The 22,943-nt window shown below is 39.6% G+C and overlaps 1 protein-coding gene across 2 annotated transcripts in view; it reads right to left on the bottom strand.

The window, feature by feature from the left end:
- Positions 1–22,943, bottom strand: part of WDR41 (WD repeat domain 41) — a 36,315-nt gene that overhangs the window by 3,699 nt on the left and 9,673 nt on the right. For both annotated transcript variants that reach the window (XM_061620283.1, XM_061620274.1), the window contains exons 3-10: positions 10,887–10,935; positions 9,192–9,323; positions 8,756–8,818; positions 7,105–7,216; positions 6,280–6,342; positions 4,594–4,701; positions 2,322–2,503; positions 259–380 (exon numbers count right to left, since the gene is read on the bottom strand). In XM_061620283.1, the coding sequence (XP_061476267.1) occupies positions 259–380; positions 2,322–2,503; positions 4,594–4,701; positions 6,280–6,342; positions 7,105–7,216; positions 8,756–8,818; positions 9,192–9,323; positions 10,887–10,935 (831 nt within the window). The remainder of the gene's footprint in view (positions 1–258; positions 381–2,321; positions 2,504–4,593; positions 4,702–6,279; positions 6,343–7,104; positions 7,217–8,755; positions 8,819–9,191; positions 9,324–10,886; positions 10,936–22,943) is intronic.

Raw genomic sequence — 22,943 nt, 5'->3', positions numbered from 1 at the left:
GAAGTGCAGTTATTCATATATAATGTGCCTACTAAGCATGACAAAATGTCAGTACTACATTTGCATTTCAAAATAGACCAAGCTAAGTATCAGGATTATCATGCTGCCAGGGAAGCAAAATATGGCAGGTCAATGGATGGCTTGGATATTTTTTAAAGAAAAAGTGGTGGAAGGAAATGTACAAACAGCAAATATGGTCCCATTCATCTTTCTGATGCTTACATTTTCAGTGCATGAAAAATTTAGTGTAACTTGCACCTGTTTGGAACTTTTGTAATGTGCAGGACAGTGGAGTCATGAGCAGTCTTCTGGAAGGCAATCACACGCTTCATTTGAAGGTTATACACGTATATGCCCTTTCCAACAGCAGCAAACACACACTGGAAAGAAAATTCAATAGAACATCTTAGCAAAACAGACATATTACCTCGTGTAATGGATTTCCAGGACTGTGACATTGTTACTTTTCAATCTAAACCAAATGGCTTAGAAGGTAAGAAGTATACGGCTTCTTAAACTATAATTACCACTAGAATTACTAAAATAATTTTTGCATTGTGCCTCAATTCATATAAATACTACCATCCAATTACTGCTAGTGACATCCAATAAGCCACAAAGCACAGGCAGTTATTTTCATCCAAAGCCCCTTTCAAGGCCTTTAGAAGATTTGTAAAAACCTTGTTCAGCCAGGCCTTTGCTGGCCTACGTAGTCGGTTTTATTCTGGACCCCTGCTGCTGACTAAAATTTAACTGATTTATGACTGACTGCATTTGAACAAAGACATCTCAGTTTAATAAGGTAAAATATGACTGAGCTTCACGCACCTACATATAGCCGCTTTATTCCTCTCTTTGCGCAAGCAGGAAAACAAGCCAAGAAGCTGAACGTAACCAAAGCTTCCCATTACATCTGAACCAGCAGCTATGGTTAATGCGTTTCCAAACAAGAAAAGATAAGAGAAGCCAACTTTAAACCATGACTTTATATTCTGGCTTCTTTGGAAGCCATTAACCACAGTTTCCCAATTAGACATAAATGGGATATGGTTAACTGGGGCTTCCTGGCTTGCTTCCCTGCTCAAAAAAGGGAAGAGCAAAGTGCATGCATGTGGGTATAGGGATGTGCTAGAATTCTGCCCAATTCAGATTAGGTACCAAATTTTCCATGGCTATTTTCAAAAATGGATTTTTTTTTTAATCTGCCTCTAAAATATTGATACTAAGACTGATAATTTTGTGTTTTCCTTCCAACTATCAATATTGATATCAATATTTTTTGCAAGGGAAAAAAACAAATCGGTAAAAGCGGCGGCTAGTGGACAAAAAACCAAACTCAAATCAATACCAAACAGGTTGACAGAATGCTTTCGAACCTGCATTGGCCAACTGATCGCATCCCTCTGTGGGTGCATGAAGTCTGTTCATATCTCAGCTTATTTAACAGATTTCTTCAGTTGAAAGTGGCCACTTTGGGCTTTTATGGCAGCATACTTTTATTGTTATTTTTAGGAAGCTATTTTTATGGCTTTATGTTGCAAGCTGCTTTGGGGGCCCTTGCGGGCAGAACCACATTCTTAGATATATTTTATATTTTTAGATATAAGCATCTAAAAATGCCTAACAATTCTAGTTTTAAAGTATATTCCAAGCTGCTAAGAGAGGGGTGAAGAATCTCCAGCCCCACAGACATAATCAAGCCAGTCAGGTCATGTTAGGCAAACTGCACCTTCCTGTCAGTCACCTGACATCATATGAGATCAGGTACATATAACTGTAATGTCTGATCTAAGCACGAAGTGTTAAGATTGTAGATTAGCCTCTACCTGATAGTAAACTGTCAAAGAGCAGGCAGCATTTCTTATTTCCCATCTTCATAATGTGGGACTACGGACAGCAACACGCAAAACTGATCTTGCTCAGGAATCCCATCTGATAAAACCCCATCCCAAAGAAGGTGTCCACTACTCCTAAAGTGGTAGTTGCTCACTTAATGAGCATACAGCACACACTGCACATCTGGCAGCCATACTATGTTCCTCATTCTATTCAGTTCAGTGTGCAATCCAGCAAACCCTGAAGCACTCCATTTCAGGTTTGAAATTACTGAAGTTCTGCAGTCTTTAACAGGAGTGGTTTCATTGGATTGAATCTGCAGTACCTTGCTGAAATTTGCAAACCAAAGACAACTTCTGTTCAACCAGCACTTTTTGTTGAAATTTCAAAATAAAATAATTGGATGACAAATAAACCCAAGTACTTATTAAATAAGCATTTTTAAACAGACACAGTAATATTTTAATACTGTTTAAAGTTATTACCTCATCATCAAAAGCTAAATGTTGAATTGAAATTTCATTTTGGCTGTGTGATAATTTTATTTCTTGTTGTGGGTCCACGTGAAGAGATGCATCCCAACTGCATTCATATGCATGCATCGTCCAATCCAAGGCATCCCAAACTATCAGCTCACCCACATGGGAGCCAGTTGCAAAAGTCAGATCTAGGCACCAAAAATATTAGAGCCTGCATAAATAAAAACCTTATTCTAGCTTCATAGAGGTTCTCAAGCTAATCAGAACATAAGCAAAATCAATGCAAATTTGGCATTTCCAGCTGGCCTCAGAGGGTGGGGTCCCGATTGATTTCAGTGGCAAAGGCTGGTCCTGCTGCTCAAGATGCCTAGAGATCACCTAGCTGTCCCTGCCCTTTGTCCGACACATTTCCACATGGCTTGGGAGGGCAAAGCTCTCACTGAGTCCAGCCACAAAGCTTGCCCTTGTTGATGAGGTGAATAAAATGTATTTCATATAAATGTTATTGATAATTTGCTAATGTGGATGTACATGTTTTAACTATGTTTTTGTTATATCTATTGATTTTACTGTACTTGTGTTCTGCTTTGAGCTTCATTTGGAAAAGCAGCATATAAATAAACCTGATGATGATCCTGTTTCATAAAGGCATACAACAGTATCTCATTACAGTGAATGGGAATTCCTCAGTTTCTGTTCATTTAAATGGACATCCATAGGAAGCCTCAGTAGATCGTGTTCAGAAGTGATAATGTTATTCTCTGTGTGAGATTTTAAAATAGTCTTTGAAAAAAAGGAGCTTACATTTTATCTGGCTCCATGATCATCAAAACAGCCATGGAACATTGTTACCGTAGGCTAGTTACTGGCAAATGGCAGCACTTGAGCTAATCATGGCACACTAAATGGGATGCCATATGGTACCAACATCAAACATCTCTCACTGTTGCTTCACTGTCTCTCCCACTCTTCCTTTCTTTCCTGCTTTACTCTCTCTAGAGTGGGAAAACACAATCTGCTGCCAGGACTGTCTCTTAAAAACACCATAAAGAGCCATCACTAGGCTTATCTAATTCCATCTACCCCACAATCTTTACCAGCAACAGACTTCCCTATTAAATAGGGCATAAAATCAGCCTTGCAGATGTCCAGAAAAGTTTCTAGCCTACTACAATATTTACAGGCTTGCTTTCCCTTCTGCACAAACCTACACTAGTCATTAGTGGCTGTGATGTAAAATCCCCTGCCTGGTTACCTAGAGATAATTTTTATTGGCCATAAGTGACAACTTTTTAGAAGCCTACACAAAACTGGTAGATGCAGAAGCCAAATATGAAAGCACACTTAGTATATAAAATAAAGAATGCAATAAAAATTACAGAAAAATATAAACCAAGCAAAATGATTGAACCACTCTTATGTCTAGCAAACAATTGCTCCAAATCCAAACACAGCAGAAAACTGCACACTCACTTTTGGTTTGCAGAGCCACTCACTGTATAAGCTGAGGGGTGTATCTTCTGAGGTCAGAAGTGTTCTTTTATCCATCTCCATCCCCAAAGAGATTATCAGCACAGTTACAGCTTTGCAATACAGGAGCATTCCATAGCTACCAGGGTAAATATGATGAATGCTGTCTATCCTACTGCAATGTTTCACACTGGAGACAAAGCTAATATGTGTGCAGAACACTGCTTTTATATTTGGATTGGCTTTTCTTGATTAAGGTTATTAATTGTACTACAAAGACCTTAACATCAAGACAGTCAATGTGCTGTTGTGGTTGGATTAGGACTAATGAGACACAAGTTCTAATCCCTATTCCGCCATGAAACTCAGAGTAACTTTCAGCCAGTCACCATATCTCAACCAAACCTACTTTGCATGCTTATTTGAGGAGAAAATGGGCAGGTGAGAGCTATATTCCAGAGGAATTATGTGACAAAAATGTAACACATTTTAAAAACAAGGAAAACATGTATTTCATTCAAAAAAAAGTCACTGTACATGTACGTTTAACTGAAATCAGTTAAGCTTAACTTTGTTTTGATTGCTCACTTAACAAACTGACTAAAGACTACCAGTTTCACGCTGAGATACTTGTAGGCATATCAAATCTGAGGCGATGTAAAGTTTTAATACAAATCAACTCAGTTGCTTTTAAAACAAAATAAAAACTTCAGAGAAAACATTTAGTTACATTTGGGAAGCAACACAAGACATTTGTAAACTGCTACATATCACAAATTACTAGAAATAAAATTGGCAACAGTCTTACCACTTACACTGACCAACGACACAATATTATCTTGATGGTCAAGAAGGCGTTTCACTTCAAAGACATCCCATTCAGTTCCATCTCTGGAAGCTTTCAGTCTAAGAATGACTTCAAAGAGAAAGGTAGACATTGTATCTAAAACACTGTGACCCTTAAGAGAATAATACAAACAACTGGAGCTGGTGGTGGTATCTCATCCCATGCCATTCTTGCTGTATCCTATTCTAGATTTCCTGGGCTTCCCCCGTCCAGAGCATTATGCTCCGTTTTGAGACTGGGAAGAAACTGGTATTTCACAGCTGGGAGATATATATATATATATATATTAAATGAAGGTCCCCTTACATGACAGCAGCTTCTATCAGGCACTGGACAACTGGTTTAAGATCCTGCAAATACAAAGCTTTATCTGAAAACTTGGTTCTCAGCCTTACTCTCTTTGAAGAAGAATGCTCCCAATGAACTAAACATAACAAGGGGTTAATTTCAATTATTGCTGCTGCTTGACTCCCTCACACCCCCAGAGCTTTACAAGGTCTTTAAAAGGGCTTGGGAAGGGGACTTGGGTATCACAATGCCTGATTCAGTCTGGGACAGATACACCATTTAAGACCACTTCAGTGTCCATCCGGGAAGCCTCCATTAAGATGGCTCACAGATGGCACTTGACTGCAGGTAAGCTTACTTACATGAATGACTCCATGTTCCACAACTGTTGGAGGGAGTGTAATGAAAGGGGCTTTTCATGCATAGATGGTGGCCATGCCCTTATGTATTTTCCTTTTGGGACATTGTTTTGATCATATTTCTAGGATTACTAACTAAACTGTTCTGGAAATCCCTTCAATAGCTCTCGTTTCTACTAACACTGGTTGTAGATTGCTTTATTGGGATCTTATTGTATTTTTTTCTGATGGCAACCCGAATGACCATCTTGGCAGGTTGGAAAACCTCAGCCAATTTCTCAATAGGCAATTGGTATAGGCACATCTGGAGTATTAGCCCTTTCAGAAAAACTAACCCATAACATTCAGTTGAGCAAAAGGCAGTCCAAACCTGATGCTTTTGAGGCCATACAGTTCCCCTTCATTTCTTTCATTAACTTGACTCAGGACTGGGTTTGGCCCCCATCATCCCAAAGTTCTTTCTGGATAGATTCTCTTAGTTGAATATACTCTTTTTATTAATTGCTCCTCTATGTATTGTTCTGTTGCTGTCCTTTTGTTGCCTTTTTTCCCTAAGCATATTATGTGACTGACTGCAATTTGTACTTCACCCATGTTTTTTCTGTTTTCACTTTGTTGTAAAATATTTTCAATAAAAAACATTATAAAAAATACATACAACAGGGCCAGCACCAGACTGCAGCGAATCATTGGAAGTGGGGACAACGTCAGGGGCTTCAATAGGCCCTGCCGTGTCAGCGTGCTGCATGCACATACCTGCAAATACCCAAGATGGCAAGCATGTGCATGTAGCGTGCTGACATAACGATGCAGGAAGTGGCAAGACCAGCCTGCAGTGGGGGGATGTTGCCTGGGAGGGTGGCTCCTGATCCATGCCAACATCGGGTCACACACTGCATGACCCAATACTAGTGTGGATCATGGAGCGAGAGCTACATCTGCTTAGCCCCAGATTTAAATTTATTTATTTAATGTTATCTTTATTTATAGCAATACTCACTCAATTCTTTGCCAACTGCTGCTGCCACACAATTTTTTGGCAATTCAATCATAGCACTGATATCTTTATTAAGAAGACAAAAAAAGGCCACAAGATATTTTATTACAAGTAGTAAATGAATGCACATTACACCTACTATTATTATTCCAAAAAATTACCAAACACTATCTGACCACCTCACAGGAGGGTTACTCAAAACATCCCAAATACGAATTTCCAGAAAGCTCTTCCTAAGAAAAATTCACAAGAAAATTAAGTGATATAAAACTTCATTTTATTTGTTCTCTGATTTTAGTACATGCAACACAGCATGTTTGTTCTCCTTATAAACTACAGAGAATATTATGGAGAGCAAACTTTATAATCACCTTTGTAAATTTGCAAACTGAATATGTTTCGTAGCATATTCCCACATTCTCTTATGAGCAAGATGCTTCTTTACTATATTTTAGCTATATATCTGTATTTTGGTTAAAAGGCTGCGTGGAATCTTACAACATTTATCAAACTCCTACAATACATGGCATATCTGGAACAATCTAATTTCATTTCTAAAGGAATATATATTAGTGATTTATATATACTGACCCAGCTCAGTTAACATACAGTTACTGATCTTTGACATATTCTAAAATTCATAGGACACAGGAGGTTCCAAGTGCTCTTAATTTAAAAATGATTACACTGACATTTTTACAACAGAGGTCATCTTCAATATATGTTATCTTTAAAATTAAACAGACTTTGCCAAGTTGATTTTGTATCATTAGATAGATTCATTTTACTTACACTTTAGCTGCTATAATGAATCATTTACATTTTTACCTGCATCAATAAGATGACTTGTCTTACACAAGAGATCTAATTTTCGGTTCCAAACACACAGATCACTCCCTCCAGACAGCCATACATCCAGCCTTTGAAGAACTGCCAAACACTGTAGAATCAAATTAAATAATCAGACTATGTCTCATAACAAAGTTCTTAGGGAAATTTTTTGATAAAATTATTATCAGCTATATTCAATAAGCCTTCAGTTATTATAAGATCAATCTGAAATTCTGTTTGCCAGCAACATTTATAATTAATACAGAATACAGTGCCTCTTATAAAGGAGAAAGGAAAGCTGAGGAACAGAGGTGCTTGATACTTCAAGATCTTCTTGAAGATATATGAGGCAAGCACAAGACGTGACACTATATTATTAAACTTTTGTTCAAAATGTTTGTCATATATAGAGACAGACAGAGAGTCTATTTTTCTTTTCATATAATACCCATGGAAGAGAAGAGTCCATTTAAAAGAGATTAGTTATATCAAGAGATGGCCTCTGGTGGTGTGAATTCAAACACCAATTAGATTATCCAGTTTTTCAGAACGTGTTAAGCCTAAATGCAGAGCTCTAAAATTAACTTTTCACAATTAACAGAAGTAGTTTGTCCTAGTCATGATACTTCAGCACTGTCCTGTGATACGTGGTGAAAGTATCAAAGACGATTCCACTAGCAATGAAGGTTGCCTTTCCTGCTTTCTTACAGCGGAGGAGGATAAGATACGAAGTGGCCATTAAGAGATGGCTCAAAAGGTAATTTCAGCTGTTTTCTTCACTCAGGGGAATATTGTACTTAAATGGAAGCACAAGTTACAAACTGTGGGGTCATGGATCTCAATGGTGGCCAGTCCCATAATCTGAAAGATATAATTGCAGAGATCATTGAATCTGCTGTGGGTAAGACTGTGGGCTCCCAAGTTCACATTAAACTGTTAAGAGGTGACGTTCAATGATGTCCACCCACTTGCGCAACAGAAATCCACTCACAGAACACGACTTGCTTTTTGCCCCCTTATTGGATTGCCCTCCAAATCTGCTCCAAAGGAGATATGATGGGCTGGGGTGGGGGTGGGGGAGCTAGGAAGAAGCAGCCCCATTGCACAAGTTGCAACCACTTGTGCTATGTTGGATCTTACCCTGTGTGAGCAAATTTTATCATAAACAAAATGACTGAATGAAGCCAACTGTAACATGCGAGTCAGCCGTTAGTGAAAAAGGGATAGAAAAACCTAGCTCGTGAGAGTGGCATAGGTCGATTGTTTTTATGGGTTATATTCTGCTAGTAAAACAGGAAGCTATTTTCAGCAATTTGCCCTCCCCTTGAAACATGCTGTGACATTCCTAAATCTGCTCTGGAAGGTCCCCCAATACTCTGTAGTAGATTTAAGAGGTTGTGGGGGAGAGAAGAACCACCAAAAGTTGCTCTCTCTCTATTCCGCTTATGGAAGCCTTATCATCACTTAAGCAACACCACTGGATACAACCCGTTGTGTTTTATTTTTATGTAGGCTATTTTGTGTTTATAGAGAAGGGAACACACTTTTAAATAAATACCTCAAATTTACAAATCAGATTAATTGCACCTTAAGTACCACCAAAGCTAATCAATAAACAAAAATCAATGCCAGTTCTATTTTTACTTGCCTTTATGGTAGAATGAAAGCAGGACACTTTATGAACTTGCCTACCATTGTCACAATCCCAAACCTGGTTTCATTTATTAAGGATCTGAAGAAAGCAATGTTAACATATGTATCGATACTCAGAAGGAAGCCACAGACCTGAACTTACAAGATCTGAACAGGGTGGTTCATGACAGATGCTATTGGAGGTCACTGATTCATAGGGTCGCCATAAGTCGCAATCGACTTGAAGGCACTTAACAACAACAATTCGATACTCAGAAGTATAAAAATGGAGATGCACAACCACAACAGGGTCTTTAGTTCCATTTCTATTAACCTGGCCTAGGCACCCCCAGTGAGCCCTATTTGCTGAGCCTTCACCTGCCATACAAATTATGGGTAGAAAGGAGTATCTGCACATGTCCCTCCCACAAAGGCTTAGGGTTAAAGGATACAACAACAGTCCTATCAGCACCTGCTGTCAAGATCAAGTGACATTTTTCTTCACAAGTATCAGATAGAGGAAAAGCTGCAAGAGCTGTAATTTTGTGTGTGTGTGCATATAGTTCAAATAGCTTTTCTCCAGTCTGAAAAACAAAAAAGACATCACAATGAATGTGTTCAATGGGAATAAAAGAAAATATGAGCCAATGCAAATAACTGGAATAATCCATTCACTTCTTAGATCTCAGCTGCATTTTGTACACACGGTCAAACCTATGTTCATAGATTTACAGGCAAAAAATGTTTTACAAACTGAAAGCATAGGGTGGTATTCAATGTTAGTCCCACTCAGAACAGACCCATTAAAGTTAATAGACATGACTAATGTAGGCTCATTAGTTCAATGGGTCTGCTCTGAGTAGTATTTATAACCCTGAGATTCTCACGATGCTGAATTCTATGCTCATATTCTTTTCGATTCAGTATAATTGCAGAAAACATCCAGCCCTGCCCATGCTATCTATGAACTTAGAAGACATTTTGAATGATGTGGCAGCATATAATATCTGGCTGAGGGGATAAGCAGAAAGAAAACTATATACTCTTAATACAGGCTATATGGCCAGGCTATGGTCTGAAGGCACATGAGGCCAGCACCCTGTTGAAGCTAAGCAGGGTCAGGTCTGGTCAGTGCCTGTATGGGAGACTGCGTGGGAACCTATATGTAAGCCGCCTTGGGTTTTTATCATGAAAAGAAAGATGGGGTATAAATGTAATAAATAATAAAATACAGACCCTGTTTTTGTCTGTATCAATTCCCTGAATTCCTGTTTTTATACATGCTTTTACTCTGTTTTACCGGTTTTATGTTGTATGTTTGTTTTAATGATATTGCTTACTTTTTATCACTTATTTATTAAATATTAATTGATGTATAAATGTTTTAAATAAAAGTATCCAGGTACCATTTGAAGAAGGCAAGAGCCCCAACTGACACTCAAAACTGCTGTGTCACAACAAAGCCTAGCACATGGCATGGAATTATGGACAAGAAATGCACATAATTCAAAATCTCAATTCTCATCAAATTTAGCATTCCTTCTAAATATGTTCTATGTTAGTAAACAGTCCCACATTCAGGAAACATTTCACAAGTACTACATGCTTTAAAACAAATATACACATACTACTAGATCAACCTTAGCCAGCAAATAAATGCTAAGCATATAATAAACTGAATACTGTGCTGGGGCAGTGTCACAAAACATGCAATTACATCATTATTGTAGGGATATTACCTTGGTTTCACAGGCAAATATGCCAAAATACAAATAGAAAATCTAAAAGCCCATTTCCCCCAGTAGGGTTATTTAGGATGATCTACAAAATACAATCTTTAATTTGAACTACTGCTTCTGTGACAATTTTCCTAATCCAGTTACCTTTAATAGCTAACTTTATAGATAGGTACAAACTATTTATTTATTTATTTATTTATTTATTTATTACATTTATACACCGCCCAATAGCCAAAGCTCTCCGGGGGATTTACAGCAATTAAAAACATTAAAAACAAATATACAAATTTTAAAATGCAAAAAACAATTTAAAAACACAATTTAAAAAATTTAAAAACAATTTGTAACGAAGTGTCTCCAATATAAAATTCACATCTGCATGCAATGCATTTCTGAACATGAACAAACCTGAGCATTCCATAAACATACAATCCCATCATCACCAGCAGATGCAAACCTGGAAACCAACAAATAAAAAATTAGATAAAGATATCTAAAGGAAATAATGCATTTACATAAAACCAATAAGAATAAAAGATGCTATCAATAATTATTCTCTAAGTTAGCTCACTGACAACACAGGACAGAAAGAGATGAAAACTTAGTTTAGCAGAAGATGATCCTAGAAATGTCTAAATCTTCAAAATTAATAACGAGTTTCATTACTTTGCATGTATCAAATGCAAGCCTAATATGGATACAATATCCTGAGTTATAAAACATTTAAAAAACAGTAATCCTCCCCCAAATAAAAAACATAATCTTATTAAAATCCTAATAGGATGGAGATTTTCTTTCTTCACTGAACTCTTTACAGCTTAAAACTTGTAAGAATGACTATAAATATACCACGGGAATAAGGTCTTACTGTTTCAATACCTGATACTTTTAAAAAGACCTTTGTTCCCAATTATGTTGTCCCATTACTTCCCTTTCCTTCTGCAAGTTCTTGAGAAAACATGACCTATGGTGCTTTCACTTTTATCAGCTCAAGAGAGCCATCTTCTTGCATATACAATGTCATCTGGGAGACCAGAATTCACACATCACAGCAGCAACCTACACAGACAAGTATTCACGATTCCCTGCTCCCAAGAGGTCACTTGCCTAACACATAACACTGACCATGCAAGTAAACAACACGAAGAGCTGATAAAAGTGCAAATAAATAGCTGATTGTAACTTCAACCAATACACATGCCACAATAGAATGAAGCCAATTGGCGAGGTTGGACAATCAAACAGCTATCGTTTAATAAGACATAGTTTAATAAACCATGGCTTAGCATTATGTGTTAGCTAGGCTCTTAGTGTATATTCAGCATGGAGTTGCAACTAATCACAGTTCCTGCATGAATGGACTGTTATGATTCATGTTTGTCAGAACATCATTAATACTCATATAAAAACCTGTAATGAAGTAGTATGAAATTCAGTCCAAATGAAACAATTACTAAATTATTTGAGCAACTTCTTACAAACTGAAATCAAATCTGAAACGTTAGATTCTATTATCAATAGTGTGTTATGTCACAACCTAAGATGCTTTTTAAAAATCTTATGGGAAAAAAAGGTGTTTATATCTCAATTCGAAGAATGCACTGCATTTTCTTTAAAATGGATAGAAATACGAAGCCCAGGATTTCGTATGAAGGGCTCATGGCTGAACTACCAATCCAACAAATGGATTCTTTTCACCAAGTTGGTGTTTCATGGGTCACCTGATTCTTTTCCAGTCATGATCACCATCCTCTATAACCTTGTCTGTTTCCTGGAGGAGCAAGAAATGGTCAAATGAACAACAGAGAAAGCTATTCTTAAAGTGTGTTATGAATTCAGTCTAGTTTAATGTGTCAAATGCTAGAGTATTACTAGCAATTTTATCTCATTCCATTTTTTGGAAGACTCTTGCTGAGGCTTAGCCTTCTTTAGTGATCTTGCAATCAATATGACCCTCTCTTCGTGTTCAAAAACACAAAAGAAAAGAAGTGAAAAGCAGGTGTCTTGTAGGTTGATAGACGATTTATTTAGTATCTTCAGAAACCAATCTGAGAAAATTTTCCACTCACTGGTTTTAGCTGAGCCACCGAGAAAACAAGAAAATCCTTCTGCAAAATTCTCAATAAGATGATATTATCTAAAGACCTGAAGCGTGAAACCTGGCTTACAACAGTCAACAAAAAAAATGCAATAAAAAAGCTATGAAAACTAAATGAAACCATTTCACAAACCAAGTAACAATGCTAATTACTGAAAAGAATCAAACAAGGTGGTGGCTTCTGGCTTAAACAATGCTTTTAATTATTATGCATACAAAACATTTAAAAAATTGAATCCCTACAAAATTAAGCCAGTCAAAGAATAAGCATTATTTTCCTGCTTATATGTACACAGTGCTTTTTTGGTAAAAATGAGGTGCCGATACTAATACCTTGACAAAAGTACAATGGGTGCCAGCACAAAATGGTAGGCATGGGCAGCAACAAAAGAAGTGCCAGTATTCTGTACCGAGATGCAAGCATCAAAGCCAACCAGCATATTTTTCAGTGCTGATATATTTTGGGGTAGCTGCAGGCATGAAGGCAATTTGCATTTCATAATCAGTAAGATGTGATCATCAGACAAAGGGGGGGGAGGAGAAACCCAGTCGTTAAGGTGAGCTATATCCAGAAAAAGCCTGTACTGTCCATGTCTCCCTGAGATTTACCCTTTGAAATTGGCTACGACTTCTAATGCAAGGGTTGGCTGCTCATCCAGTGCCAGAGTCCCTCCCCCCCCAAAAATATAGTGTGCGTTGGATGTGAAGGCGCAGCAACGGTGAGGATTATAACTGCATGCAATTTATGTGCTATTTGCATATGACTTTCACATATGTGACAGAAGTCAAATAGCTACTAATGGGCGCCCGTCTCTCTTTAGCTATGTGCTCAGCGTGTGCAACTGAGAAGTTCAAAAGCCTGAGTCTGTCATATATAATAAAATCTGTATCGGGGTAGGAAACCTTTTTCAGCTGAAGGGCCGCATTCCCTTCTGGGCAACCTTCCGAGGGCCACATGCCAGTGGCAGGTGAGGCTGAGGTAAGAGCAGATGAAGCAATGGATGTCAATGTGGACTTTGTACGCTAGGTGAGTTTCTAGACATAGGTTCACACACCCCTTCTCCATCCGCTATCCAGGCAAGCAAGAGGCACTATCAGAGTTGAAGGGCATATCCCAGCCAGGCAAAACCACTCAAGGAGGGGATGAGATAGGGTAAGTGAGGGGCATTGCTTTGAAAAGTTACTTTTTTGAACTACAACCCCCATCAGCCCCAGCCAGCATGGCCACTGGATTGGGCTGATGGGAGTTGTAGTTCAAAAAAGTAACTTTTCCAAGGCTTCCCACGCTGATCTCTCTCTCTCTCTCTCTCTCTCTCGTGCAATCATTTGGTTCCTGAGGGCGCCTCAAGGGCCATAGGGTACTGCAGACTTCCCTCTTTGCTGATGGAGGAGGAGTCCATGAACGGAGGAGGAGACTCACTCCCGGAGACCTCACTCCCAGAGGACTGTACATTGTCAGTCAGGGGTGGAGTGGGATCCCAATTTGATTGGACCTTTGCAGTTATAAAAGAAAGCAACACCTGCCTGTCTGCAGGGAGCTTTTTACGGAAAGTAATATTTGGAGATGTGATTTTGCCATGCACCATTTTGTCACTTAACATAGACTAAAATTACAGTTATTGGAGGGGAGGTGTCACAAAAGTTTTTGAGCTTACAAAGGGGGTCCTGTACTCATAAAGGTTGGGAAACACTGTTTTAAACCACAGGCCTGAGGGCAGGGCCTGTCTTATTCTTGATAATTAATTGAGATCTGCTTTGGGAACCATTTCTGGCTGAAAAGCAGAGTGAAAATACTTCAAAATAAACAGATAGGAAATAAAACAAAAATAACAGAAGATAAAACATAAGCAAACACAGGAGAATGAAAACCCATTAAGGGAACAAACAAAAAATGCTTACTGTACGTTTCCCTGTCAACGTAATCTAGGAATGGAATTGCCTCCCATCAGGGTTAACATAACAATGGCCCATCTAGCTCAGCATCCTGTTCTCACAGAAGCCAACCAGATACCTGTGGGAAGCCCACAAGCAAGAGCTGAGCACAAGAGCACTCTCCCCTCCTGCGGTTTCCAGCAACCGCTATTCAGAAGCATACTGACTCTGATTGTAGGCGGAGCATGGCCATCATAGCTAGTTGCCCATTGATAGCCTTATCTTCCATTTGTCTAATCATCTTCTAAAGCCATCCAGGTTGGTAGCTATTACTGCCTCTCACGGGAGTAAATTCCATAGTTTAACTATGCGCTGTATGAAGAAGTACTTTAATCTGCCCTGAATCTTCCAACATTCCGCTTCATTGGATGTCCACAAGTGCTCGTGTGATGAGAGAAGCAGAAAAACTTTTCTCTACCCACTTTCTCCATGCCATGAATAATTTTGTACACCTCTATCATGACACCTCTTACTCACCTTTTCTCTAAACTAAAAAGCCCCAAATGCTGCATCTTTTCCTCATAGGGGAGTAGCTCCATCCCCTTGATAATTTTGGTTGCCCTTTTCTGAACCCTTTCCAGCTGTACAGTATCTTTATTGAGGTGAGGCAACCATATGCCAAATATTCCAAATGCGGTTGCACCAGAGATGTGTATAATGGCATTATATCAGCACTTTTATTTTTAATACCTTTCCTAATGACCCCTTTGACCAAATAACATATTCATTTATTTAGAATTAACATCTAACTGTTATAAATAAGAAAGGGGGGGAACCCAGAAAGATAGGCAGTTTTCAAGCATAGGAAAAAGGAAGCTACCTTATACCGAGTCAGTCCATCTGTCCATCTAGCTCAGTATTGTCTGCACTGACTGGCAGCTGCTTTCCAGGGTTTCAGGCAAAGGACATTCTCAGCCCTACCTGGAGATGCTGCTGGGGACTGAACCTGGGACCTTCTGCATGCAAAGCAGATGTTCCGTCACAGCCCCAACAGAACACTCAAATGAGCATTCTGGCCAGTGTCTCTTTTACATTGCAAATCCCATTAAAGCCCAATTACAGCAAGAGCTTCTTTGTTCCTGAAGTGTGAAAACACCCTTTGACTTTCTGGAAACCCAGAGACCTTTGGGAACCACACCATGCTCAGCTAGATGTCTCTTTGTACACATGTTGCTATATTACAGAGGAATATTGGAGAGTCAGTCAGCCTTAGCAAGGTCAGGAGCAAGTGATATGTGCTGATGCAGACTGAAGTTTCCATCGAGTAGGCAGGATGGGCAGCGTGAGGGACTGGGAAGTGCTGAATGCCAGATGAAGGTCTAGGCAAGATACCCCAGCTTTTCACCCCCTTGAAAATAGGGGACCTTGCCTGGTTTGGAATAGCTCTGTTTTTCTACCGAGGATCCCTGCTGCCACCCTATCCCCTCTGTGGTGCCAGCTGCCTTTTTGTAGGCTGCTGCTGTGTAGTATGCCCTGCACTCATTCAAAAGCATAGGGCAATTCAATGGCAGTCCTACTTGTAGTACACCCATTTAAAGTTAATAGGCACAATTAACTTAGGTTTATTAATTTCAACAGGTCTGCTCTGAGTAGGATTTAGTTGACTACAACCCATAGTGATTCTCAAAGATTTAACATCCAGAGATGTAGTGGAGCTGACTGAAATCCTAGCAACATCTGAGCCAGGCATTTCTCAGTAGGAATGCCAGCAGGATTTTCTGGGCCCTGGACACTGTAGGTGAATCAGGCACTTGCCTCACTCGAAAAATAGGAAGCAAATTTGCCTGCTCTTGTGGTGAGGTGGGAGGGGCTGCACACAAGTAATAAGGTGACTGACAGAATGTCAACAGGTGAAGCTTTTCCTGCATTGTATTTCATTGTTGTAGTTATGTGCCTTCAAGTCTATTTCGACTTACGGTGACCCTATGAATCAGTGACCTCCAATAGCATCTGTTATAAACCACCCTCTCCAGATGTGGATGTCTTTGCAGAGGATCCCTAGCCAAGCTTTACCAACAGCACAATCCAAAATATAACTACTCCGAAGTAAGTCCTGTTGAGTTCTATGGGGCTTACTCCCTTCTTAAGTGTGTTTAGAATTGCAGCCTTCGGGGGCATCCATCTTTACTCCTGAGTGCTCCCATCTAACATCTCCACAACACTAGGCTCCTTTCTTCCTACAATGGCCTTCTGGTGACTGGCCTGGCCTGAGGGCACTTAAACCTTCCTTGCTGAAAGCAAGTAGGCTAGATTAAATGTTCCCTACCCATGCTCCATCTTTTAGCTAAGATTTCTATCTTAATTTCTAATCAGAGAAATGGTTTTTTTAAATTGTATGTTCCAAGCAACTGTGGCTGATGCTTAATGTATCATGCTTAATGACATCACTTGGGCCCACCCTGTGACTTAATTTGGGCCCGCCCCTGTGACATCACTAGGGCCCGACCCTGAACTCTCAGGTTTTGGGATGCTTCTGACCTGGCAACCCTACCCGTGAGTACTGTCACAAAAAAAGTCCTGTATCTTCATGTACATATTCTGGTTTCATTTACATTGTTTTTGGTAATCTGACTGTAAAATACCCAATATTTTGAACCTGCTTTGATTTTTTTTCTTCCATATTTTTAGATATATTTCAAGCTGCCTGGTTGTACTAGGGCTTTAGGATTTATAAGAATACAGAGCTTGGAAAAGTTACTTTTTTGAACTACAACTCCCATCAGCCCAGCCAGCATGGCCACTGGATTGGGCTGATGGGAGTTGTAGTTCAAAAAAGTAACTTTTCCAAGCTCTGAATAAGTAGATGTTTCTATTTTTTACAATTCTTCAGGAATGTATTTATTCATTTGGTTTCACACAGTCAATGTACAACGTATCTTCTTGAAATTCCATACTCCTTTCTGGAGTCCCTTCACTTCGTTTATTGTTTTGAGCTTTTAGAGCTGGTGCGGACCAGAGAGAGGGCATTTTCGATTGTGGCCCCCACCCTCTGGAATTCCCTCCCTCTCGATCTTCGCCATGCCCCCTCCTTGATAAGCTTCCGCCGCGCCTTGAAGACCTGGCTGTTCAGGCAGGCTTATGGGATTTCTGGGGTGGGTTAGTTTTTAATGTTGTTGCTTAGCTGGTAGAATGATGTTTAGTCTTTTAATTGTTGAGTGTGGTTTGTATTGGTTTTATATTGTATTTTAGTATGTAATTGTACGTCGCCTAGAGTGGCCGTTAACTCGGCCAGATAGGCGACTCACAAATAAAATTTTATTATTATTATTATTATTATTCAGCAGATACAGAAGTCATTTTGTGCATATGGAAGCCTTGTCCCCAAGAATGGAAACACTAGATGAAATTTGTGATAAGAAACAATTTCTTCCAGCAAAACATGATTGATGGGTGGGTGGGTGTTACGCAACAAATTCCACCTCTGCTGTGATTCAGATAAGGTCCAATAATTATGGCTATGGTCCAAGTTACCAGAGTAGACATATAGCAAGCAACTGCTGGACAGAGACCCCAATCCAGCTAAAGTTAGTAATGACTAAGGCCCAATGAAAGCAATAGGACTTAATGTTTTACATTGCTTTCGACAGGATGCGCAGCACAATCCTATGCATGTTTATTCAGAACTAAAGATGTGAAGGTTCACCAAAAAAAAGGGAAAAAACTATTTTTTCCATTGTTCTGGTTTCCCCCCCCCAATTTTTCCAGAAAAAAAGAGGGGGAAATACCTCCCCCCCTTTTTTTTCTGTTTTCCCCCCAATCCTTCACATCTCTAAGAACTAAGCCACACTATATTCAATGCAACTCAATTTACTCCCATGTAAATTTGTATAGGATTGAAACTCCAGTCATGACTAACTTTAGCTGAATTTGAGAAAGAAATTGAATACTATATAAAATATGTAGTGGAAAAGTTGTTATTCCGACACCTGATAAGTGGAGTAGCATCCATAATGATTTTGGAAGACATGAATCTGCAGAGGTTTGGAAGGCATAGATTCACCTTTCAAACTTCTAGAGAGGCTTTTTGGAAGAGTATGGCACAGGAGGGAGGGAGCATGGGAAATTTGCCATCTGTGCACTTCCTTAAGTTAATTTCTTGTTAGGATCCAAGCCATAGTATCTACTTGTGTAACACTAGAACTCAGCAGACAAGGAAATGCATACGTAACAGAATATTGACACAAAATAGATTTAGAACTTTAGGTGACATCCAACACACATCATACTCATTGAAATCAGTGGACTTAAATTCAATTCAATTATTTCAATGGGTCTACTGTAAGTATCACTTAGTTGGATATCACCCACTGTAATTAAAAAGCCAATCACAGGGGTTTTTTCACAAACAAAGCTACAAATATAGCAAAGGAATCAAAGGTGGATTTCTCAAAACTATTATCACACGCATCTTTTCCAAAGAAGACAGAATCTCTCAGTAAGTGTGTTTGGGAAGGCACTACATTTGTCAGAGACTACTAAGCTTTTGGAGAGGGGGTGTCCTCCTTAAATCTGTGAAGCTGCAAATAAATTCTGACATTACTAATACAGGCTTCCTTCTACACTTCTCCAAGGGGCCTGGAAAATTATAGTAGCAAAGTGTTAGCAAATGCTACAAATCAGGTAATTTTAAGGATATGCACCTCTCTTTTTAAAAATAATCATGTGAGAACCTCACCATAGGTCAAGAATCTGATAATGGATCATGAAGAGTGCTTCCCCCACCACCACCCCCGATAGCTGCTTTGAGGAATACAAACACAGAAACACAAGATCTTCCCTCAGGCTTCTTCTTTACGCTAGAATCTGGCTGGTTGCCAGTTCCTCCCAATTGTTCCACTCCCATACAACTGTAGGCTATGATAAGAACTCATACACTAAACTGAAGCCATAGTTCTTCCAACTTTGATCACCAGACTCTTGTGTTATCCTAATGGATCAGCCAATTGACGGAGAAATTCACAAACTGATAGGCAATCTACAGCAGATGTCAGCCAGCTCATGATCTTAGCCAAAAGAGATCAAGAAGAAATGTATGCAGAACATGACAGATGTGATTGTTTAAGGTGGCATCATTAGTGTTTACTGTGCACATTCAAATGTATTTATGTATGAGCAGAGTCTTGGGATCATGTGCTCCTTCCTCCCCTTGCATGCTACAACTTCTAAATTGGCTTTTTGTTTGTTCAAACCAGAATTTAACTATGATGTAGGCTCCAGGTTTAAGGGGAAACTATGCTTTCAGCAATCATAGCTGGTTGTGTTTGGACTGAATGACAAAGTGCGGCTGCTGACAACAGGATTCTTGATTTTAAAGGAAGCAAAAACTGAGAGTAGCTGTATGCACACCCTGGACTTCAGGAAAGTCGATTTTAATAAACTCAGAACAATGGTAAGTAAGGTTCCATGGCAAGGAACCCTAATGAGAAAGAGTCCAAGATGGGTGGGAGTTTCTAGAAAAAGACATTCTAAAGGCACAATGGCAAACAATTCCAACAAGGAAAAAAAGGGGAAGACAGCAGAAGAAGCAAATGTGGCTTCACAAAAACCTTAGACGTGACCTGAAAACAGAAAAGGACACATATAGGGAGTGGAAGGAAGGCAAGGCTGCAAAAGAAGAGTACAGACAGGTAGCATGGAATTGAAGGGATGGCGTCAGGAAGGCCAAAGCTAAGAAAGAGGTGAGAGATGCTAAAAGCAACAAAAAAGTTTTCTTCAGGTACATGCATAGAAAAAGACAGAGGAAATAAATGGTGGTACAGCTACTCAATGAGGATGGTAAAATGGTAACAGATGACAAAGAAAAGGCAGAAGTGTTCAATTCCTACTTTTCTACGACCCTCCTGGCAAACATGAAGTTGAAGAGGCAGGATTGCAGCTTGAGACTGATAGACAAATGGTCAAGGAATATCTAATCACTTTGAATGAGTTCAAATCTCCAGGGCGTGATGAACTGCATCCTAGAGGAATGGAAGAACTGGCTGAAAAACTCCCGGAACCACTGTCTATTATCTTTGCAGAATCATGGAGGATGGATCAAGTGTTGGATGACTGGAGGAGGACTAATGTTGTCCCCATTTTCAAAAAGGGCAAAAAGGAAGAACCTGGGAATTACAGCCTGACATCAGTCCCTGAGAAAATTCTGGAGCAGATTATGAAGTGGTCAGTCTATAAGCATCTTGAAAACAATGCAGTGAAGCCAATATGGATTTGTCAAGAACAAATCCCACCAGACTACTCTTATCTCATTTTTTGATTGGGTAACTGTGATGTTCCTGTAAGTTAGCATCTGTAAATATGGTAAGTGCGGGTCTATTAGGTGATGTATGGTAATTGACTGAGAGAGAAAGGGGGAGTACATGGGTGAGAAGCTGAAGTGTGCTGGATGATGATTGGCTGAGTGGCTGGCTGGCTGAAGGTATAAATGGAGGTTTGTGAGTGATGAAGGAGGAGGAGAGAGTTGGAGAGTCGGTTAGAGAGACGGTTAGAGAGACGGTTAGAGAGAGAGAGACGGTTAGAGAGAGAGAGAGATGGTTAGAGAAAGGTTGTTGAGTTGGTTGGCAGAGTTCTGAGGGAAGTTTGGATTGGATTTGGCTGATATTTAAAGAGGATATATATGAACAGAAACATAAAGAGTAACCATATATGAAACCATACGCTTGTGAAACATTCCTAAAGTAATCTTGTTATTTCCTGTTATTAGTAAATAAATACTTCTTTGCTTTACCAAAGGCCTGATCCTTGACTGGGGAATATACAGACCAGAAGGGAGGGCAAGGTAATTACCAAGGCTGAACAGAAGCAGTATCTAATGGTGGCAGCGGTGAAGGGAAAAATAGTAACAAGTCAAGTATCCAGAGCAACCCAGAGTTGTATGCTTGTATATAAAGATACAAGGGGGTTGGGAACAGCATAAGCACGCAGTCACAAAAGTAACCAGCTAGAGAGAGACTCAGGCAAAGTCTCTGGGAGTATTGGTTATAGGATGTGACTGGTGGTGCTGCCTAGCAGTGGGATCTAGTGAGATCTGTGCTAGAGCGGAGTGAGAAACCATATAAAGGACGGTCCGGACTGGTGGTGTCCCTGGTGGTGCCTAGTGAAAGGCAGTAGCCACAAGCAGGTGGGAACCTGACATGGGAGAACCAGGGAAGGACGTCACATGTGGTGGCTGTAGCGGTGGGATACGAACAAAAGAGGATACGAACAAAAAGAGAGTCCCTAAACAGTGGAGTGACTGTAAAGGAATAACAAATAAAGATTACTTGTGAGTGAGTGGCAAAGAGTGAGTGAGCTCCGAGAAACATGGCTGAGTTCATGAAGATGAAGAGAGAGAAGCTGGTGGAAAAATGTATAATGTTCCAGTTACCTCATGAGGGTAAAGGGGTGGATGAATTGAGAGTGGCATTAATAACATATACGACAATCCAAACCAAAGAACCTGCAAGAGAGGAGACCCCAGAAGGGTGCTCAAGTAATCCTGCCTATATAGAGTATTTAAGAGAGAAGTTAAGATGGGAACGTGAGGAAAAAGATAAGGACAGAGAGATTGCAATGGTGAAAGTGAGAATGGAGGCGGAAAGATTTAAAATGGAGGTGGAGGAAAAGGAAAAGCAACGTGTGTTGGAAACTGAAAGGTTGAGAATGGAGGTGGAGGAAAAGGAAAAGCAGCGAATGTTAGAGACTGAAAGGATGAGAATGGATGCTGAGATACAAGTGGAAAGATTAAAATTGGATAGAGAGAAATTTCGCTCTGAGGAGACAAGGAAAGAGAAAGATGGAGAAAAAATAAAAATTACTCCAAAGGACTTTGCTGTCTATGAGCCTGGTCAAGATCCTCAAATTTATCTCACAACATTTGAAAAGGCAGCTCAGATGTGGGGGCTACCTGAAGATAAATACATGCAGTATTTATCAAATCTGATTAAAGGGGAATTAGCTGAAGTGTATCAGTACTTCCCCTCAGACAGGCCAGTAACATATGCTGAATTCAAAGAAGCAGTGTTTAAAAGATTCAGACTGGGGCCTGATTATTTTAGAAAGCTTTTCAGAAACTGCCAGATACAGACAGGGAGGTCTTTCGTGGAGCTGGGGACAAAACTGATGGACATATTTGGGAAATGGCTGACAAGTGCAAAAGCTCAGTCTGTGGAGAAAGTGAAAAACCTCATGATATTGGATCAGTTGTACCATCAATTGCCGCCCGAAATTAGGTTGCTGGTGAAAGATCGTGCCCCTAAATCTGTAACAGAAGCAGCACAGCTAGCAGATCATTTTGCCTCAAACAGATCTGGGTGGATGGCAAAACCACTAAGAGATTTTAAACTGAGACCAAATAACAATGGCAGAAAAGATGTGGCACCACAGAGAGTAAACCCTCAAATAAAATCAGGAGGGCACAAGACACCTCAGTTTGGGTCTGTGTTCCCTAAAACAGAGGA

This window comes from Rhineura floridana, chromosome 1 (genome assembly GCF_030035675.1).
Source record: "Rhineura floridana isolate rRhiFlo1 chromosome 1, rRhiFlo1.hap2, whole genome shotgun sequence".
Taxonomy (NCBI): Eukaryota; Metazoa; Chordata; class Lepidosauria; order Squamata; family Rhineuridae; genus Rhineura; species Rhineura floridana.
This window is presented reverse-complemented; position numbering and strand designations above follow the sequence as displayed.